The 17428-nt window shown below is 45.5% G+C and overlaps 1 protein-coding gene across 1 annotated transcript; it reads left to right on the top strand.

Moving 5' to 3' along the window:
• Window positions 1–6755: 6755 nt before the first annotated feature.
• On the top strand, window positions 6756–13727 carry LOC310778592 (tyrosinase-like; the record flags this gene model as incomplete). The annotated part of the gene is made up of 6 exons (XM_083639068.1): window positions 6756–7430; window positions 7840–7986; window positions 10247–10463; window positions 10701–10848; window positions 12362–12543; window positions 13379–13727. 6 exons carry the CDS (start codon window positions 6756–6758, stop codon window positions 13630–13632), a joined length of 1623 nt encoding a protein of 540 aa, XP_083495194.1. The 3' UTR covers window positions 13633–13727.
• Window positions 13728–17428: the final 3701 nt, after the last annotated feature.

The raw sequence follows: 17428 nt of genomic DNA, 5'->3' as shown, positions 1-17428 counted from the left end.
TGAGTTCGGAGTGAGAACGGGCTGGACATACAGTATACAGACAGACATTGCTGGCTTTATTATTATTATTAGGGGTTCAAGCCCCTGAAGGGGCAGTACCCCTATTGTTTTTACTCTGGTTTATTATTATTAGCCTACTCCTCTTCCGGCACAACGCAAATCCCCGTGAGTTGTTAAATCGCAGAGATCTGAAATCTGGCCCAAGGCTACATATTGGTTGTTACTAGATGCTCCAGGGGAAGACAAAAAACACCCATGGCAGGTACTACAGCGATATTTTGTTTTTAGGCTTTCGCAGGCCATTTTAGGGCATTGTGACATCATCACCACCACCCTTCCCTGTTTTTCTATTGCTGACTTTGCTCATATGCACCTGGAGGTCAGTAGTCGACCTGGGCTAATGCACATTGTGTAAAAGAGTCCTGATGTCCTCATGTATGTTGTCAGTGATTGACTGTTGATGTCATAGGCATTGTGACATCAGGCTTGAACCCCTGGTTTTGCCGCTTCCCTGTTTTATTCCTGTTCTGCCACGATGCAAATTCCTGTGAGTTGTTACATCGCAGAGAGAGATCTGAAATCTGGCCTAAGGCTACATATTGGTTGTTACTAGATGCTCCAGGGGGGGGAAATAAATAAATATATATATATATATATAAATATATATATATGCTCACGGCGGGTACTACAGCAATATTTTTGTTTTCCTTCGCAGGCCATTTTAGGACATTGTGACATCATCACCATCACCCTTCCCTGTCTTTCTGCCGCGATGCAAATCCCCATGAGTTGGTACATCACAGAGACCTGAAATCTGGCCCAATGACAGATATTGGTGCTCACTAGATGCCCTAGAAGTATTTTTTAAATTCTCACTTTTTAAGCGGTGCAGCCCCTTCTATGCGTGATTTTGCTCATATGCACCTGGATGTCAGTAGTTGACCTGGGCGAATCAATCTCTTGTAAAAAAGTGTAGTCACCTGTAGTTCAGCAGTTGACCTGGGCAAATCCATGTCATGTTAAAAAGTGTAGTCGCCTATACAGTGCATCCGGAAAGTATTCATAGCGCTTCACCTTTTCCACATTTTGTTATGTTACAGCCTTATTCCAAAATGGATTAATTTTTTTTAAAGTATCTCAAAATTCTACACACAATACCCCATAATGGAAAAGTGAAAAAAGTTTTTCTTTCATTTTTGCAAATTTATAAAAAAAAAAAACCAGAAACAATCACATGTACATAAGCATTATGACACTCAAAATTGAGCTCAGCTGCATCCCGTTTCCAGTGGTCATCCTTGAGATGTTTCTACAACTTGATTGGTGTCCACCTGTGGTAAATTCAAATGATTGGACATGATTTGGAAAGGGACACACCTGTCTATATAAGGTCCCACATTTGACAGTGCATGTCAGAGCACAAACCAAGCCATGAAGTCAAAGGAATTGTCTGTAGACCTCCAAAACAGGCTTTTATCGAGGCACAGATCTGGGGACGGGTACAGAAAAAATTCTGCGGCATTGAAGGTCTCAATGAGCACAGTGGTGTCCATCATTTGTAAATGGAAGAAGTTTGGAACCACCAGGACTATTCCTAGAGCTGGACGCCCGACCAAACTGAGCAATCGGGGGTGAAGGGCCTTGGTCAGGGAGGTGACCAAGAACCCGATGGTCACTCTGACAGAGCTTCAGCATTCCTCTGTGGAGATGGGAGAACCTTCCAGAAGGACAACCATCTCTACAGCACTCCACCAATCAGGCCTTTATGGTAGACTGGCCAGACGGAAGCCACTCCTCAGTAAAAGGCACATGACATCGCGCTTCGGGATGTTAGGTGCCAAAAGGCACCTAAATGACTCTCAGACCAAGAGAAACAAAATTCTCTGGTCTGATGAAACCAAGATTGAACTCTTTGGCCTGAATGCCAAGCATCATGTCTGGAGGAAACCAGGCACCGCTCATCCCCTGGCCAATACCATCCCTACAGTGAAGCATGGTGGTGGCAGCATCATGCTGTGGGGATGTTTTTTAGCGGCAGGAACTGGGAGACGAGTCAGAATCGAGGGAAAGATGAATGCAGCAATGTACAGAGAGATCCTTGATGAAAAGCTGCTCCAGAACGCTCTGGACCTCAAACTGGGGTGACGGTTCACCTTCCAACAGGACAATGACCCTAAGCACACAGCAAAGATAACAAAGGAGTGGCTTCGGGTCTCGGGACATGTCTGTCAATGTTCTTGAGTGTACAGCCAGAGCCCAGACTTGAACCTGATTGAACATCTCTGGAGAGATCTGAAAATGGCTGTGCACCGAGGCTCCCCATCCAACCTGATGGAGCTTGAGAGGATCTGCAAAGAAGAATGGGAGAAACTGCCCAAAAATATGTGTGCCAAGCTTGTAGCATCATACTCAAGAAGACTTGAGGCTGTAATTGCTGCCAAAGGTGCTTCAACAAATTATTGAGCAAAGGCTGTGAATACTTATGTACATGTTATATTTTCGTTTTTTATTTTTAATAAATTAGCAAAAATAAAAGATAAAAAACTTGTTTCACTTTGTCATTATGGGGTATTGTGTGTAGAATTTTTGGGGCCGGTGTGCAGATGCACAGCAGGGCCCTTACATTCCACTCTGTCGCCCAGACCATTTGAGCACGGATTCAGGGCAACATCGGCGGTGAAATGTCTTTCCGCTTTCCAGTCCGGTAGGTGGCGGTAATGCACCTCTGGCTAATATTGTGGCTAGCTCGTTCAGAGAGTTCCACAAGAGCCGGTCGTCGGACATTTCACCGTCTGGTGCCTCTCTCGGTCCGACTAGGAATTTATTGATTCGATTTTTGAGGAGTTGACATGTATCGTCTTTTTTGTCTTTGTAAAGCAGCTGTGAATGTGAATAATCGTTTGCTCCTCGGACTAGGGCTGTCCCGGCGAGTCGACGTAATCGATGACGTCGACGCACGCTACGTGCCTCGACGCGCCCCAATCGTCACAAAACTAAAATAGTGTAGCTCATGTTAGCGGCTAACTGTTACTTGTCGTTACTTTACATGGCAGTAAAATGCCACTGAATAACCAAATTGATTTAACTTTTAACCATTTCGATTTCCACTTTCCGTACGGACCGCCAGCATTGGTTAGTTGTTAACGTCGTGACAATTTATAACGTTTATAACGTACTCCGACTGGTTTGCGGTGTTGCGCAATAGCTCCAACCCCTGGCTGTATTCAGACTGATAGTATAAACCGGAAGCTGGAGCACGTTATAAACATTATAAATATAGTCACGTTATAAACTAACAAATAAAGAAAAAAAAACATCGCATGGATGCATAACTGGGACGTATCCTCAGTGATGTACCCTGGGGTCATAGGATGTTTCGGGTCTCGCAACATCATACACCCTCGCCCAGGTGACCCAGCCGGGGCTGGCCAAGCCCCAACTTACGTCCCAGTAGCTACCCACGGTCAGCCCTATAGGGAGGGTCGAAGGTGGTCACGTGGTCAGGGCCACTCAATCCGCTGCTCCGGAACTACTCTGCTGGGACCGGGGGAGGGGGAGGGCTCTGGTACGTAGAGGGACCGGGCTCTGTGGGTTGCCACCCGGCCGGGTTCCTCCCTCGTCTCACCAGGTCTACGACCTGTGCGCTGCACCAGACTCCCCCGCTCCAAACATCTCATTCCGAGGTGATGGTATCTTAGTGGACACCATGCAGTACCAGTACTTGGTGGCACTGCAGTCTCCACTTGCGGCTTGAATGGCCCTCCTAAAAGGCCTCTCGTGGGTTGTTGGGCTTCTTCCTCACGGAAGACGCAGGCTGGGGAGCTAACCCATACTGCTACCCGGGTGCCGTCCCTGTTCCAGCTGTCAACTGACTCTCCAGTAGTCACTAGTCTTTCCTGGTTGTCACATAGTCTATTCCTATGAGTCACTGGCTAGGCCAGGCTAACTAATAAAGAAAAAAAAACATCGCATGGATGCATAACTGGGACGTATCCTCAGTGATGTACCCTGGGGTCATAGGATGTTTCGGGTCTCGCAACATCATACACCCTCGCCCAGGTGACCCAGCCGGGGCTGGCCAAGCCCCAACTTACGTCCCAGTAGCTACCCACGGTCAGCCCTATAGGGAGGGTCGAAGGTGGTCACGTGGTCAGGGCCACTCAATCCGCTGCTCCGGAACTACTCTGCTGGGACCGGGGGAGGGGGAGGGCTCTGGTACGTAGAGGGACCGGGCTCTGTGGGTTGCCACCCGGCCGGGTTCCTCCCTCGTCTCACCAGGTCTACGACCTGTGCGCTGCACCAGACTCCCCCGCTCCAAACATCTCATTCCGAGGTGATGGTATCTTAGTGGACACCATGCAGTACCAGTACTTGGTGGCACTGCAGTCTCCACTTGCGGCTTGAATGGCCCTCCTAAAAGGCCTCTCGTGGGTTGTTGGGCTTCTTCCTCACGGAAGACGCAGGCTGGGGAGCTAACCCATACTGCTACCCGGGTGCCGTCCCTGTTCCGGCTGTCAACTGACTCTCCAGTAGTCACTAGTCTTTCCTGGTTGTCACATAGTCTATTCCTATGAGTCACTGGCTAGGCCAGGCTTACTAATAAAGAAAAAAAAAACATCGCATGGATGCATAACTGGGACGTATCCTCAGTGATGTACCCTGGGGTCATAGGATGTTTCGGGTCTCGCAACATCATACACCCTCGCCCAGGTGACCCAGCCGGGGCTGGCCAAGCCCCAACTTACTGGCGGTCCGTATGGAAAGTGAAATCGAGATGGTTAAAAGTTAAATCAATTTGGTCATTCGGTGGCGTTTTACTGCCATGTAAAGTAACGACAAGTAACAGTTAGCCGCTAAATGCGTTAACATATTAGCCACATTACCCATCAGCGGAGCGTCATTTGACGTCAGCACACTCTTCCAAACAGGTCGCGTCAGCGTTGCCAGACGTACGATAATTATCGTATTTGTACGATAATTTCGACCTATGTACGATGTACGATCAATAATCCCAAAATCCCCCAAATGTACGATAATTTCATCATTTTGTGACACTTAGACGAATCCTACGTCTATCACTCTATCTGTTTATACAATCATCTCTTCAAACAACATATTTGCAGCCAATTACGTGCAGGGTGTTTTGTTGTTGTTGCAACGCAGGCTGAGATCACAGTGTTGAAAAATCATGCCAAGTCCAAAAAGTAGCCTGTGATCAGCCGCAGCTCCCCCGACATAGGCGAGGGGGCGTACGATAATTTCACTCCAACAACGATAATTTTGACTCTCTGGTACGATAATTCAACATTTGCCATCTGGCAACACTGCCTCATTCCAGTCGATTCCACGATTTCAGATGGACAAGCCCGTCTTTATTGTCACACGACATGCACGGACGGCCACAAACACACACATGCTTCCAGTGGGCATTCCCATCCTTTCACATGGACCCATGTTGGGTGTGGATGCTACTAACAGTCTTGTGTCTGGATGATGTGTGTACAGTCCAGTGTGTGACCATCTTACATGGAGCATTTTGTCTTTCTCCAAAATTAAGAGCACTGTTACTGAAAATTGCACACCATTGTACTGTAAGATGATGATTTTATGTTGGACTGCTGCTAAACTCAGTTGACATTGCACAAGGTTTTTGGTATTCCTCCTGAAAGTGACTTGAATTTAATTTATTCTACTATTTTATTTTGAATTGCTCTATATTCATTTTATTTGAGGACAAGCTCTTGCTTTAATTTTATTTGATAGATTTTATGTTGGACTGTTAAAGAGAATGAGATGGTTAAATAATATAGACATCAGCAGGTGGTGGTGGAGGTGAGTCAGAAAATATTAGTGTTTTACCTATATGGCTACATCTGGGCAAGAGCAGTGCCACTCACTCAGCAAATTGATGGTTAAGACTGAAAAACAGTCTAATCTTAATGTAAATGGTCCTCTAATCTGGTTTCAAGGGGCCAAAATTTTAGACTGAACACAAATGACTCTACACCTTGGCAGAGTTCTGCACTTTACTGAGCACACCGGCCCTATGCCAGGTTTCGACCTGGCCTTGTTAGATAAAAAATGAATTTAATCCATTTTGGAATAAGGCTGTACCATAACAAAATGTGGGAAAAGTGAAGCGCTATGAATACTTTCCGGATGCACTGTAGGTCAGCAGTTGACCTGGGCAAATCCATGCCATGTTAAAAAGCATGTGAAGTGATGTTACTCAACTGGAAATGATGTCATGCAATTGCTCGACTGTGATGTGGCTTGAACCCCTGGTATTGCCGCTATATTTATTATTGTTGTTATTATAGGATGAAGTTTAGAAGGATACATACTGTATATCACACACAAAAAGGTGCAAGTCCCTATAATGGTCCTATAGGGACTTGTACTTTTTTGTGATAGCCTATGTGTGTCCTAAACTTAATTTTAAACACGCTAGACTCTAGTGCTAGAGAAACGTTAGAAAACCATGCGCTTTTCTCCTTTCTTAGAAGGTTGGAGAGAGGATTGAAAAGTCTTTCTTAGAAGGTTGGAGGATTGGGCAAATGAGGTGAGTCCCCCTCTCATGAATCATGAAATAAGCTTCACCCTGGGGTTACTGGGCATGTGACTGACCGGGGAGGAGTGCTGAGAAGGAAACATTGAAGAATGTAAGCCAGTGTGACAGATCACATGGGCTCCTAAAACTTCCCCTAGTTAGTTTATTCCTCTGTGGTTCTTAGCCTCTGGATCATTTCGCTATGATGTGGCCGCTGTTACTCACCAGTTTCACCCTCTGTCTTGCACCATCCTATCAACAATTCCCCCGTCTGTGCGCCACCCGGGAAGCTTTGCGCACTAAGGAGTGTTGCCCGCTTTGGGAGGGGGACGGCTCGGCCTGTGGAGCCAGCTCGGGCCGGGGCTTCTGCCAGGGCGTGGAGGTGCCGGACTTTCCCGACGGGCCCCAATACCCCTTCTCCATGCTGGATGACAGGGAGAAGTGGCCCCTGGTCTTCTACAACAGGACTTGTCAGTGCGTGGGGAACTTCATGGGCTTTAACTGCGCGGACTGCCAGTTTGGCTATTTTGGAGTCAACTGCAACGAGAGGAGAGAGTCTCTGAGGCGGAACATCTTCCACCTGTCCCGGGCCGAGAGGCAGAGATTTGTGTCCTACCTAACCTTGGCCAAACAGACGGTCAGCACTGACTATGTGGTGGCCACGGGGACCTACCAGGAGATGGAGAATGGGTCCAGCCCCTTGTTCGCGGATGTGTCCGTGTACGATGTGTTTGTGTGGATGCATTACTATGTGTCCCGGAATGCCCTGTTAGGGGGGCCGGGGAACGTGTGGACCGATGTGGACTTTGCCCACTGGGCGCCCGCCTTCCTCCCATGGCACCGCGTGTACCTGCTGCACTTGGAGGACCAGATCAGGAAGGTGAATAGAGGGATGCGATCATTTTTATTGATATTGATAACATTTTCGAGACGAGTCTTTATCGATACCACTATCGATACTTTTCTACTATTTGGTGGAAAAACGAGATAACAATAAATTCTTAACAGAACTGGTATTGCTTTTATTGTGTGACTGATTTCTGAACAGAATGACCTAGTCTGGTGAGGCAATTAAATTCTTCTTTGTTTAGTCCAACAGCAGTTGCCAGACAATTCAATTGATTTCAAAAACTTAGACAATCGATGTGTTTGTGCACTAGTGATTTGATTTAATAAATTACATGACTATCCTCTCTCAAGACATACAGTAACATTATGTTATCGGACCCGCTAGTCTCAATAACAGTATTGATAAGCTCCGACTTCTTTTTGGGTTTATCAATCGATAGGTGAGTGGAGACCCCAGCTTCACCATCCCCTACTGGGACTGGAGGGACGCGCAGGGCTGCGATGTGTGCACCGACGAGCTGATGGGGGGGCGGAGCCCCCGAGACCCCAACCTGATCAGCCCAGCCTCTGTCTTCTCCTCTTGGAGGGTAACAAAACAAACACACTCCTCCAGACCCTCCTCTCCTGGGGGGGATTTAAACCAAGTTCCTATTTTATTTTATATCTTTATTCTCTAATCAGCTAATATTTATGATTGACAGACATTTAGTTGAATACCTGTTTGTTTTTGTTTGTTATACTGTGCTGATGAAATGTCCATGCCTACAATTTACTTACTTTATGGCCACTTAGGAAGTATCTATTTTTTGTTGCGTAACGTTGTCCCTGAAATACCCTCAAGGGCCCCTGGGTTTCCTTTCCTCTCACTTTGAGAGCCAGTCTATCCTGTTGGCTTCACATTTCTTCTTAAAATTAGATGAAACTACAAAAAAAACTTCAAATGCACACAGTAAGAAATTTAATTTTGAAGAGGATATTTTAATGCCCATTGAATTGGTCAGAATTACATTTGGAGTCCCAAGGACAGACTTATTTGCTTATTTCCAGGCTCGACATTTTATTAATACGGATGCTAAGTTACACCAGGATAAGACCCTTCTTCAGCATATGGACGAAGCTATTATCCACTGAACAAAGGGTTGATCTCATATTTGTATGATGACTTCCTAAACGATAATGATCAGAATATAGATAAAGTGACAGAAAGATGGGAAAAGGATCTTCAAATTGAATATGACAAAGAGAGCTGGGGGGAAGCTATTAGAGCCTGTTATTGTCTGTTTTTCTGTAATAGATTCAAGGAGATGCAATATCGAATATTACACAGATAACACAGAATGCCTCGAATCCTGAATAGAATTGACCCAAGCAGATCCCCCCTTTGTACCAAATGTAAAGTGGCAGATGGAACTTATATACATTGTCTTTGGGAATGTCCGAAAATAGCCAGATTCTGGGTGTGCATAACAAAGGAGTTGAGTTTAGTTCAATTCTAGAATGTGTTATTTGCTTAGGGCAGTTTTTGTTGGGGTTCCCTCCCAAATCAGGGGTGCTAGATCTGCAAAGATCTAAGCTATTAAACAAACTTCTCTTCCTGGCAAGAAGATACTATTAAATTGGATCCAAGAAAAAACCCCATCTGTAACGCAGTGGTACAGAGAAATCTTCCTATGGAGAGACTCAGTGCCAGAATAAAAGATAATGAAAACAACTTTATGAAAATATGCCAGCCACTAATAAATTACCTGCCCCAGGATCTGAGCAATATACTCCAAAGAGGAAGTAAGGCGGTAGAGTGGAAAGCTCCGGAAACCCTTTTACGTTTCACTTGAAATGGAAAGTTGCGTGTATGAAGAGAGGATATGTGTGTAAGAAGTAGCCTACCAAGCAATAGTATTGTGTGTGTGAAAGATATCCAAGACAAAAATTATGACACCCCCCCCCGAGTTTGGTGTCTGTTTTTTGTATGGGCTATTAATCACAGGCATACTAGTTTCTCTTTTTGTTCTAAATGAATGATGATGATGTAATCTGTGAAAAATAAAATCATTATAAAAAAAAAATAACTTTAGGCTCAAGAAAATATTCAAATTTTTACTTTGGATCCATCTGTGTAGTGGCCGGACAGACCATCTTCTCCTGCAGCGCCTTCGTCGGGTCAATAGCCATAACAATAAAATGTCTTCCTCCTCTGCGATTTGATTCAGGTAGCGGCGCCTGCGACGATCGATGCTGGTGGCTTCCATGTTGGATAATGACGATCTTTCCGGAACACTCGTTTTATTGCTGCTTGGCGTGATATTTTATTTGCTGATATTGATATTTTGTTTGCCCCTGGCGTTTCGGAGCGAGCGGCGCTCTGACTATAAAAGCATCTGCCGCAGCGCAGAGTGCGCACGTGATTCGCGGAGCTCCGCCTCACGGAGCTGCTCGACTATAGCTAATGAGCCCTTAACTTGCGGACTTGTGGAGCTGGACTAGTGATTGTATTGATGAAAATAGTATTTTAGGCCTTTATTGCCTTGCCATTACCTAAAAATGATACATTTCATTATCTTATAATTATAAGCTTCTATCTGCCTTCAGGATAGTTCTGAGATATTGAGTTTAAAAGTTTTCAGCATCCATTGGGAGACGGTGCATTTTGTTTAGGAAACTCAGACTCAGAAATCACATGTCAACAGGTGACTAACTGCTCTTTGGGCTCCAAAAGAGCAGTTAGAGCAGTGAGCAACCATAAATAACATAATTCTTATAAAAAAAAAAATCCACCTTAAAGGGGCACTTCACCAAAAAACAAGTATTATACCTGTGTGCGTGTGTGTGTGTGTGCACGTGTGTGTGCAGGTCCTGTGCTCCAGAGCAGGGGAGTATAATGCAAGAGGGGTGCTGTGTGATGCCAGAGACGAGGGCCCCCTGCGGCGTAACCCTGGGCAGCAGAACCGTGCGGTGGTGGAGCGCCTCCCCACCTCAGAGGAGGTGGAGTTCACTCTGAGGCTGACACGCTATGACACGGGAACCATGGACCGCTCCGCCAACATGAGCTTCAGGAACACTCTGGAGGGTCAGACCACCCGCACCGCCACACATACACATGCATGGACACACACACACACACACACGCATGCATGCACTCACACGCACGTGCGCACACACACACACACACCTTTCGAACCTTTCGATCAGTTGCAGTCTCCAGGGAGTATAAGTATATATATCTGTGCGTGTGTCATATCCAACACCATAAATATTGCTGTGTGCTGCCCCCTGCTCTCCCCTGCTGCTGAACCCTCCCCCCTAGGTCGCGGGGACCCTCAGACCGGCCTGGGGAACAGCCCTCGTGTGGGCATGCACGCTGCGCTGCACGTCTTCATGAACGGCTCCATGTCCTCCGTCCAAGGCTCCGCAAACGACCCGATCTTCTTCCTCCACCATGCTTTTGTAGACAGGTGAGGCACACACACACACACACACACACACACACACACACACACACACACACACACACACACACACACACACACACACCAGAGATTTGGACTAGACACACACACACACACACACACGCACGCACTAACACACACAATAATTTTCCCCCAAAGCCCAAGATGAAATCCTCAAATGTCTTCTGTTGTCCTGACCAACAACAGTCCACAACCCAAAGATAGTCTGTCATAAGACTAAAGACAGAACAAGTGAAAACATTTGAATTAGTCTCTCTTGGTTTGGCTTTTGAAAACTAGAGACAATCAAAATGTGGGACATCATCTCAATATGTGGGACATGGGAAAAGGCATGAAAATGCTGTGCAGTCCCACACAAAGTGGGACATCTGGTCCCCCTAACTTGGACTCGGGACTTGGACTCACGTGATTTGAGACTTGACTTCAGACTCGTCCTCAAAAGACTTGAGACTGGACTCGGACATGAGATTTGGGACTCGTGAACACTCTTTAGTTATTTTATAAATTTTACTTAACTTTAATTAATGTCTACTAATGTCAACTAATCAATGCTAATACTGTATGCTAATAGATAAAGAAGTGAGGATCATACAGTACATGCTTTGATTTCCTTTAAAAGCCAATTTATGCTTACGCGAAATCGCCAGCGCCAACTGCGCTGAGGGGTGCGCCGCAGCTGGCCGGCAGCTCGGCGGAGGGGGGGCGTTCAGCTCCTAGAAAATGTGACTCCGTGGCGTCAATGGGGACGTGACGTGACCAGCACGAGAGCTGTGATTGGCCGTTGCCTTGGGCCGCGCACGTATCCGCTGACGTAGCCTACTTGTTGTGAGGAATGAGGCATTTCCTCATTTAACAGTGCTTGTCCCTCATCTAGCAAAGCACACACACACTCACCCAGGCTCACCGGAATGGGTTTTGAAATGGAGGGACAATAAAATGTCCCCCCACCGACATGATTGCAAGTTCTTGGTAAACAACACGATAGCGTCATATGTAATGGACATGAGTGTACCACAAGCTACCTAGTGTTTTGGCGGTGTACCGCAGCCAACGCGTCGAGTTACGTTCAAGTATGCACAGTCTCGCTGTCGCCACCAGGCGGCAAGCCTTCTTTTTTGTTTTATTGAAAATTGATTGAAGACATTATTGACAAGGAACACATACATGTCATACATACATACATAGGCCCACCATTATCAAAAGGATGAACGCAATAAAGCTGTAAGGCTGTAAAGCAATAAGGCTCGTCAAGGCTGTGCGGAAACCCTGTCAGTGCCTTTAGTCTTAGCTATGCAGTGTTGTAAGCAGACCAGATGGCATCCAGCAGATGATAGAATGATCATCCATAAGAGACTTGAGACTTGACTTGGACTTGCAAAAAATGACTTGTGAGCATCTTTGACCCACACCCACACACTCACACTCACACTCTTAATCATGCGTGTGCACTCATGGGCTCTACATAAAGTACCATTTGTTGCTCTTTCTCCATGTGAAGCATCTATGAGGAGTGGCTAAGGAGGCACCGTCCACCTCTGTCTCAGTACCCGGAGTCGAACGCTCCAATAGGGCACAACAGCGAGTACCACATGGTGCCCTTCCTGCCCCTCCACAGGAACAGAGAATTCTTCATTTCCAGCAAGGACCTGGGATATGAATACTCATATCTGTTAGATGCCAGTGAGTTCACTCTGAATGCCCCCCCCCCCCCATTTCCAATATTATGCTGAGCAACTGTTTATTGCTTTTCTTATAGACTTGAATTCAAAGACTTGGTTGAATTCTGAATGAAGTCCTCTGCTTATTCCTCGTCTTATTTAAAGACATTTAAGACCTGATTTTAAAGACTTGATTGAATTATTCAAATGCAAAATAACTACATTTGAAGAATGCAATCCTTAGATAATTTAGATTCAAGAACCTCTTAACCTGAGGTTAATTGTAACATCTCTAAATGATAGATTGTCTGTAAAAGTATTATTTTGTCAACCAAGAACTAGGTTACCTGCACTGTGGGCAGTTGAGCAGATCAAGTAATGACAGGCCCACCCAAACTATGAATCCTGGTGCCGCTGGTACGTGGAGCTCGTGGAGGTTCCATCCCTAACCTTGACACATATCCAAACTCTAACCCCAACCAAGTGGCTACCAGTGCCTAACCCCAACCCCAAGGCGTCACTGACCTTTGCCTAACCCCAAACCCAGTGTGTCAGGTGCACACGGGCAGGGCCGCGGGAAGTGGGGGTGCTGCAGGTTAAAAAAAAAAAAATGTAATTTTTACGTCCAAAAGTCCCTTCCTTGCACCCCTACTTAAAAATACTTCCAGCGGCCCTGCACACGGGTACCATGTGTCAATGCCCGATGCGGTCAGTGGATATGGTCTTAGATGTTGGATATGTTTGGACGCATTGAATTTTTCTAGGTGTCACTTTTTTTAAATGGACTCTCATTTTGGAGTTCAAATTGAAACATCTCTTCCACTTCCCTGTGATCTGCATCCTCTCCTCCTCTACAGACCAGCGGCTAGCAGAATCCATGTCTCCCTACCTGGAGCAGCTGCAGGAAACATGGCCCTGGCTGGTGCTTGCGGCGCTCTTAGGAGGAATTGTTGCGATAGCCGTTGCCGCGGCCGTCCGGGGTGCAAGCAGGCGATACGGTGGCTCTTCCTGGCTCCATGTGAGGAAGCGCGCTCTCCCAGAAAGACAGCCCCTTATCTTCAGCAGTGACACAGAGGAAACCAACTCCCACAACTACCAAACCACTATGTGAAGGTGCAGCAACCCAATGTGGTCATACCTCCATGTTAGCCACAGTAGAGAATGCCTGCACATACTGTAATGGATGTTGTTTTATATTTAAGCTAAAAAGGAATGTATGAATGACTTTCAATATCAAAGGACTGTGAATTAAACTTTCCAATACAGAATGGGGATATTTTTGTCTTAAAATTGTCACGAACCAGTTCCTAACAGTAGCCAACATATCCTCCAACTCCAACTCAAATCCCGCATGAGGGTATATTTTCACCAAACTCTGAGACTGGGCTGTTATTCACACGACTGCTAGAGGACACTTAACGTTGAAACATGATTTCAGGTCGAATTCAGCTGCTTGTACAAACAACGCCTGGTTATCCAGAGGTCAGGCTGACAGTAGCCCAGTGGTCCCCAAACTGGGGTACGTGCAGCCCTATGGGTACGTTTCAGTTTCAGTTTCAGTTTATTTAAAGAAAGGACAGTACACATTAATCAACATTACTGTAAATGCGCCAGTTTTAGCCAACTGGCTAATTCGCAACTGTAGTCCTTTTGGCAAGATGTTATAAAACCATACACCTAAAACAGAAGCATTAAAAGTAAAACACAATATTTACAACACAATCCAAAATAATAGTAAAAACAATAATACAATACACAATTAACTGATTACAAGTGGTCACATGTTTGATTTGTTAATAGCCAGGTCTTGAGTTTTTTTGTAAAGGTGTGGTAGGTAGCACAGTATCTTATATCAGTTGGTATGATGTTCCAAAACTGAGTGGCTCTGACTGAAAAACAGGATTGACTGAAGGAGCTGGACCTAAACGGCACAGTACAGTCCCCCCTCTGGGAAGATCTTGTGGACCTATTATGAGATGTTTTTTGTTTGACAAAAGTACTGAGAGGTGGAGGGGCCTTACCATTTAAAATTTTAAACAGTAGGCAGGCATCAGTGAATTTTGTCAGGTTTTCCCAGCTGAGGATTCTGTACTTGCTGAGGATGTAACAGTGGTGGTAAGTATACGGTTTTCGGTCCAGCACCTTGAGAGTCTGCTTGTACAGAGAAAGAATGGGTTTCATGGTTGTGTTTTTTGCATGGGTCCAGCTAGTCATACAGTACATGAGATGGGAGATGATCATTGCGTTCATATAGAGAATCGCAGCAGTAGATGTTAAACAATTCCTCATGTATCTGAAATTTGACAAGTTGTATCTGGTAGTCTGTATTACTCTTTTTACCTGCTTTTTGAAAGATAGTGTAGAGTCAAGGATAATGCCAAGATATTTAAGTGGAGGTACTACGTGGAGGTACTACAGGGGGTAGGCCTACTTGAGAGAAAGGGGATATGGAAAACTAAGAATAAATCACGAAAATAAATCAAATGTTAAAATAAATCTGCTCAGGAGGCACAATTGCAACTTTCACTCAATTTCTCTGACACATCCTCTGACACATCCATAGTTGCCAGCTAGCCGTTTATTTTCACCTGACAGCGGGGAGCTTCACCGGCAGGACGTACAACTGGGGAGGATCACGCGATGACCGACCAGAGGAGGCGCTATAGAGCAGCGATCAAGACACCCTTAATCCAGCTTCCCACCCACAGACAAATCCATAATGTAATATGATTCTTCTTTAAAAGGTGGAATGGTTGGGCCACTACAGCTGCTTTCTAGCTTTAAAAAGTCACATTTTATTCAATATAAAATCCCTATCATACAGATGTGGACATTTCACAGGTTCAAACGTCCTACCTACAACTGCATAGAGCAGCTTTAGGGTGTATGAAGATAACATTGACATGACACTGGTGGACAACACAAGGCAATAATTTATTCAGAAACAGACATGAAACCAAAAGGTGGAATGCAAAAGATGATCAAGCATTTGGAAGTGTAACACTTCAAAAGTGCTAAACATGAAACAAACACAATTTTAAAGATTGATACTTTTTTTTTTTTTTTTTTTTTACAAAACATGGATGAAAAAACATGGATGAAATAGAAAATGGTGCACAATAGTGGTCTATTACAATAACTTGATGTGAGCAGTCCACAAATGGAACCTGAAACCAGGCACGACCGTGGCTGAAAGCATCTGAATACAGCGCAATGACGGAAAGTCGATGATCATGCAATGTTCCCCCTACATTCACCCACTGGCATGTGTGGACTCGATGTGTGGATGAAACGACTGCCAGTTTAATGTGACAAAATTCCTATTAGTATTACCGTTTAAAATTTTAATTATCATTAAAACTGTATCATTAATACTGACCAAAGTTAGCAACAGTCTGCTAGATGCAGGCACACAGCCTTGGTGAAATGATTTCAGTGAGTCTGTATCCTACTTTTTGTGTCCGAGTTTTCAATATACAGGGTTCCCACACCTTCGTAAACACCAAATTCAAGGACTGCTCAAGGCCCAATTGCCTCAAATTCAAGGACTCAACATGGCATAGTTTGAGACATAGATCAAGGTTAATTACTGTTACAAGACTGAGAATTTTTATATGAAAACTAGCAGAAGCTCACAGACAACTAAAGAGGCTTGAATGTGTGAACACTTCTCAACTGTGCTGTTACATGTTATTTATTATCCAAATAAACAACTAGGTATCTCGCGCGCTCGATTAGTCGTGGGGCTGATCTCGGGGAGCGACGAGACGGCCTACAGAGAGGAGGTGGGGGCCCTGGAACAATGGTGCCAGGACAACCACCTCTCTCTGAACGTCTCCAAGACCAAGGAGATCATTGTAGACTACAGGAGGGGTGGGGCGCACACCCCCCAATCACCATCAACGGCACAGTGGTGGAAAGGGTGGACAGCTTCAAGTACCTGGGAGTCAACATCCACCAGGACCTGACCTGGGCCGGTCACACCGCCACTGTTGTCAAAAAGGCCCAACAGCGAATACACGGACTCAAGCGCCTGAAGAAATTTGGGCTAAGGAAAGAAATCCTCAGGGACTTCTACAGAGGCACCATTGAAAGCCTGCTGACTGGCTGCTTCACCACCTGGTACGGGAACTGTACCACCATGGACCGCAGGGCGCTATGGAGGGTGAGGCGCGCGGCCCAGCACGTAACAGGATGTGAGTTGCCAGAACTGCATGAACTGTATAACCAGCGGTGCCTCAGGAGGTCCCTGAAGATCATCAAAGACACAAACCATCCCCACAACAGCCTGTTCTCCCTGCTACCCTCAGGGAGAAGATACAGGGTCCCAAAAGCACGCACAAATCGCTTGAGGAACAGTTTCTTTCCGCAGGCCACGAGACTCCTTAACATACACAAATAGTGTAGTAGCCGTACCGTACCGCACTGTAGCTGCTACCATAATGTATGTCTAAAGTTTAATTGTATGTTTAATAAGGTACATGCTATTTGCACCTGTATGTCAAATACGCCGAATTTAAAATGTTTAAGCACGTCTAAAGTATGCACATGACATGTGCACCTATGTGCAGTGAATATGCCACTGTCTCGGACTTGTCTTATCACTATAATGCCTTATTGCTTATTGCCTTATTGCTTATTGTTTTTGCACTCATATGCCTTGCTATATTTGTACTATGTTGTAAACGGAGTCCACAGCACAAGAATTTCACACGTGATACTTGTACCATGGAGTGACAATAAAAATCTTGAATCTTGATTCCTAGGCTCGCTCGCTATCGCCCGCCTTGCAGCTCGCCGAGCTGGCCCTGCAGCTCACACACACAGCTCGGCTGCTGTGTGGCCTTGCCTGCTCTATTGGCGCGCGCGTGGGTGTGTGTGTTGCTCACAAAATATTATTGCCCTTA

Source organism: Poromitra crassiceps (genome assembly GCF_964638095.1).
Source record: "Poromitra crassiceps genome assembly, chromosome: 1".
NCBI lineage: Eukaryota > Metazoa > Chordata > Actinopteri > Beryciformes > Melamphaidae > Poromitra > Poromitra crassiceps.
The sequence above is the reverse complement of the archived record's forward strand: the minus strand, read 5'-3'. Positions and strand labels throughout refer to the sequence as shown.